This window comes from Choloepus didactylus, chromosome 1, assembly GCF_015220235.1.
Source record: "Choloepus didactylus isolate mChoDid1 chromosome 1, mChoDid1.pri, whole genome shotgun sequence".
Classification (NCBI taxonomy): domain Eukaryota; kingdom Metazoa; phylum Chordata; class Mammalia; order Pilosa; family Megalonychidae; genus Choloepus; species Choloepus didactylus.
This window is the reverse complement of record NC_051307.1, coordinates 203,095,333-203,099,271: the sequence shown is the minus strand read 5'-3', so window position 1 is coordinate 203,099,271 and position 3,939 is coordinate 203,095,333. Positions and strand designations below refer to the sequence as shown.

At 61.2% G+C, this 3,939-nt stretch overlaps 1 protein-coding gene across 1 annotated transcript; it reads right to left on the bottom strand.

Annotated features, from left to right (window-relative positions):
- Positions 1 to 244: 244 nt before the first annotated feature.
- On the bottom strand, positions 245 to 3,526 carry GNAT1 (G protein subunit alpha transducin 1). Its single transcript, XM_037851047.1, has 8 exons — positions 3,304 to 3,526; positions 2,157 to 2,199; positions 1,920 to 2,061; positions 1,665 to 1,822; positions 1,449 to 1,577; positions 1,082 to 1,211; positions 618 to 771; positions 245 to 484 (listed from the first exon to the last, which is right to left on the bottom strand). Exons 1-8 carry the CDS (start codon positions 3,407 to 3,409, stop codon positions 294 to 296), a joined length of 1,053 nt encoding a protein of 350 aa, XP_037706975.1. The 5' UTR covers positions 3,410 to 3,526; the 3' UTR covers positions 245 to 293.
- Positions 3,527 to 3,939: the final 413 nt, after the last annotated feature.

The following is a 3,939-nucleotide window of genomic DNA, read 5'->3' as shown; positions in this document are numbered from 1 at the left end:
AGCCGGGTCAAAAGAGATTAAACGGATAGAACTTTTTGGCTGAGGGAAGGAAGGGCCTTGCTAGTGGGGCGTAGCCCAAGGTGCAGAGGTGGGATCTGCAAGTAACGGGGTCTGGGAAGCTGGGGGTGAGGCGCCAGGCCATGAAATTGGGGTCGGAGAGCGGGGTGGGGCTTGTAGCAGTCAGTGGGCGGGGCCGGGTGATCTGGGGCGGGGCCTGCAGCAGTGAGGTGGGGCGGGGAACTGGGGATGCAGCGGCCGGAGAGGGGAACGCCCTGGCCGGCGGGCACACCACATCAGAAGAGGCCGCAGTCTTTGAGGTTCTCCTTTATGATGATGTCTGTGACGGCGTCGAAGACGAACTTGACATTCTGCGTGTCGGTGGCGCACGTCATGTGGGAGTAGATCTCCTTCACATCGCGTCGCATATTGAGTTCGAGGAACTGCACCTTGATGTAGTTGCCCGCGTCGTCGTACGTGTTGGGTCCTGGTGGGGTAGAGGAGCTCTCACGCCCTGCCCCGAACCTTTCCCCGGGATGTGGGGGGCGCTGGACGACATCGTGGGGCTGGAGCTCCCCCTGGCGGCCGTGCGGGAAACAGGTCAGGGCTGGGGGTCTCACCGTCGTAGTCCGGGAAGCAGATGCTGAGGTGCGCCTTTTTGATCTTCTCGGAGAACACGTCCTTCTTGTTGAGGAAGAGCACGATGGATGTGGTGGCGAAGTAGCGGTGGTTACAGATGCTGTTGAACAGGTGCAGGCTTTCGTGCATGCGGTTCTGGGGAGTGCAGCGGCTGTCGGGCACCGGGGGACACGAGCAGCCGCCCCCATGCGGGCCGGGTCCGACAAGCCAACCCGCTCCTTCCTGAGCTCCCGGGCACGGGGGCCTGCCGGCTCAGACGGCTCCAAGAGATCCTCTTCCATCAGACAGTTCCCGAGTGGGTCTGATCCCCCCAGGTCTGTCTGCAGGCTGCCTCCTCTCCTTTTCTGAAATTAATCCTCCCTCTGAAACACTCCCCTGGTACTGTCTGCCTCTTTAGGCGGCCCCGCCTCCCTGCTCAAACACTCAGGTTCTGCTTGGCACTCACCACTTCATCGTCCTCCACCAGCACCATGTCGTAGGCGCTCAGCGCCGCGATGAAGATAATGCAGGTCACGCCCTCGAAGCAGTGGATCCACTTCTTGCGCTCCGAACGCTGCCCGCCCACATCGAACATCCTGCGGGGCCGTTGGGGCCTGAACCCGCGGATCGAGTACCCTGGACGCGCCCACGGGCATCCCCTCGCCTCCCCAGGCTGGCTGGGAACTTCTCGATGGGACGAGAATCTGGAGGGGTGGGTGAGGTTTTCGGGAAGGGGCAGGGTCTCTCCTAGGGATGAGACCTCTGGGACCCGGCCGGACCTTGGGGTGGTGGACCCCCGGGCAGGTCCCCGGAGCTAGGGCGCCTGGTCATACCGGAAGTTGAGATCCTTGAAAGAGAACTGCGTCTCGATGATGCCTGTAGTCTTGACGCGCGAGCGCAAGACGTCCTGCTCAGTGGGCACGTAGCCTGGGGTTACCAAGCGCTCCAGGTCGGAGAGATAGCTACGGAAGACCCCGGGGTGTGGATGGGGAGTGGGGAGGGTATGGCAGGGCCCGGCCCGCGCCCCTGCGTCCCGCCAGTGCGCTCACTAGCCGGCTGAGTCGTTGAGCTGGTACTCCGAGGCGCGATCAAAGCAGGCCTGGATACCCGAGTCCTTCCACAGCCGCTGGATGATGTCGGACATCTCTTTGGGCATCGTGCCCTCCTCAATGGTGTCTGCCATGTGCATTAGCTTCCGGGCGTCATCCTGGGGGCAGGGAGAAGGTTGGTGGTGACCGTGGACTCAGGCCAGGCTCCGCGCCTCGGGTCCCCAGAAGCCCCGTCCAGCCCGCCTCCTGGCGCACCTGGCGCGCAGAGTCTCCATACTGGATGTTGAGCGTGGTCATGGCACGCACGATGGCCAGGATGGACTGCAGCGTGTTGCCGTAGATGATGGCAATGAACTCGAGGCACTCTTCTAGAGAGTACCCGTCCTGGTGGATGATCCTGCGGCCAGGGAGAGCTGGGTCAATGCCTTGTGGGCCAATGGGCAGGGGCGCACGCCCACCCCTACAGGCCTCGGGACGGGAAGGGGTACTCACTTCATCTGCTTCACGATGGTGCTCTTCCCGGACTCGCCAGCGCCTGGAAGAGAAGACGCACCTCGGAGCTGCACCAATCGTCCCTGCAAGCCACCCCGGCGATGAAGTGGCTTGCCCAGGCCTGCTGGGTAGACACCCAGCGGCAGCCACCAGGGAGCCAGCCCAACCCCCAGCCAAAACTGCTCCACCCTCATTCAAAATAAGGTCCTGATGCCCTGGCGGAAAAAACATTTGTTAATGTCAGAAAAGTGACAGAAGGGTTCAATGAAGGGAAGGAGCAACCTCAACTGTGCTGCAGAGCTCCCATGACCCTGGTTGGCATATACAACCTTTATGAGCCTGTGAGACTGAACTAAAGAAAACCTGGAGCACCACCTTGTGGAGCCATGTGGTACTGCTGCCAGGGATTATTGGAGCCTGATCAACTCCTTCACGGGAGTGGGGACCAGGATGCATCTCAGAGAGGCTCACAGGGAATTAGCGCCTTTGGATGGGGGTGGGGTGTGAGGGGATAGGGACAGGACGTCGGACACAGTTAATGGGATTCCTGGCTTAGCCTCTCTGACTTCCTTGGGGTGCCCTGGCTTTGTTTCTGGGCCCCCTTCAAGCTGGTGGACTGGATCCTGGAGAGCCTGGGTGGAGACTGCTGGGCCCTCTTGGGTGGGTGACCAGTGGCCCGAGGCAGGTCTGCATAAGCCCCACCTCTTCCCACCAATTATCTAATCCCGACTGAGCCTCAAGGACCCCTCCTCCTCAGCACCCCTCCTCCCCTTAGCTGCTTCGCAGGGCTGCCAACGATCAAGTTCTGACACTCTGAGGGCCATTGTCTGTGGGTCTAGGTGGTCCTAAAGGCTCCCCCACTCCCAGGAGGACTGTGACCCTTTCATGCCTAAGAGAGTAGCCCTATTGTGCGGCTCCTGATGAGGCTCTTGGTTTCTGAGACCCTCAAGCAAAAGGCTCATCCAAAAGGGCAGTGGGCTCACACTTCTGGGGAGGGGAGGTTGCCTGATGCACAGCCATCTAGAAAGGGTCTCTATGGGGCAGGGCTCCCACTCTGTGCCCTGCCCCGTCACAGGCTCACCCTTGCTTCACAAAAGGGCCACCTGCTTGCCTCCAGGCCGCCGACCTGGAGGGCCCACACCCTTACCCAGAAGCAGCAGTTTCACAGTCCGGGCATCCTTCTCAGCATCTTCTTTCAGCTTCTTTTCCAGCTCCTTCGAGTGCTTCTCCTCAGCGCTGGCCCCAGCCCCCATGTCCCAGCAACAGGTGAAGGCACAGGGTTGGCAGGAGGCTCTTCTGGATGGAGGGAATCGCCAGAGCCAGGCTTGGGCCAGCTGCTGGTCTCCCCAGATACCCTTCTGGACCCTGGACTGGCAACCAACGGGCTCTCCAGGAACCTGTGTAGGCCCTGGTGGGGGCTGCTTGGTGGGATTTGGGGGTTAAGAGTGCCCAAGAGCCAATTGGAGACAAGGACAGGTGAATCCAGCTCAGCTCCCCACCCTCTAATCAGGCTAACATGGCCCCAATCCCTCCACCGCTGACTCTGCACGTCCTCTGCCCCACCCCCTCAACCCTCTAGAAGAGGCCCCAGAGACCATCCTGCCCCAGTCCCAGAGTGGGGAGACATGAGCAGTAGGGTCACAGTGAGAAAGGGGAGGCTAGGCCCTCGAGCCCAGTGGGTAGGGGCTGGCAGCAGGAGTAGAGGGAGAAGCATGCCTGAAACACCTGCTGCTTGCCCCACTCTAAGCTTAGCACTCATCTCACTGTCCGCTTCCGCTGGCCC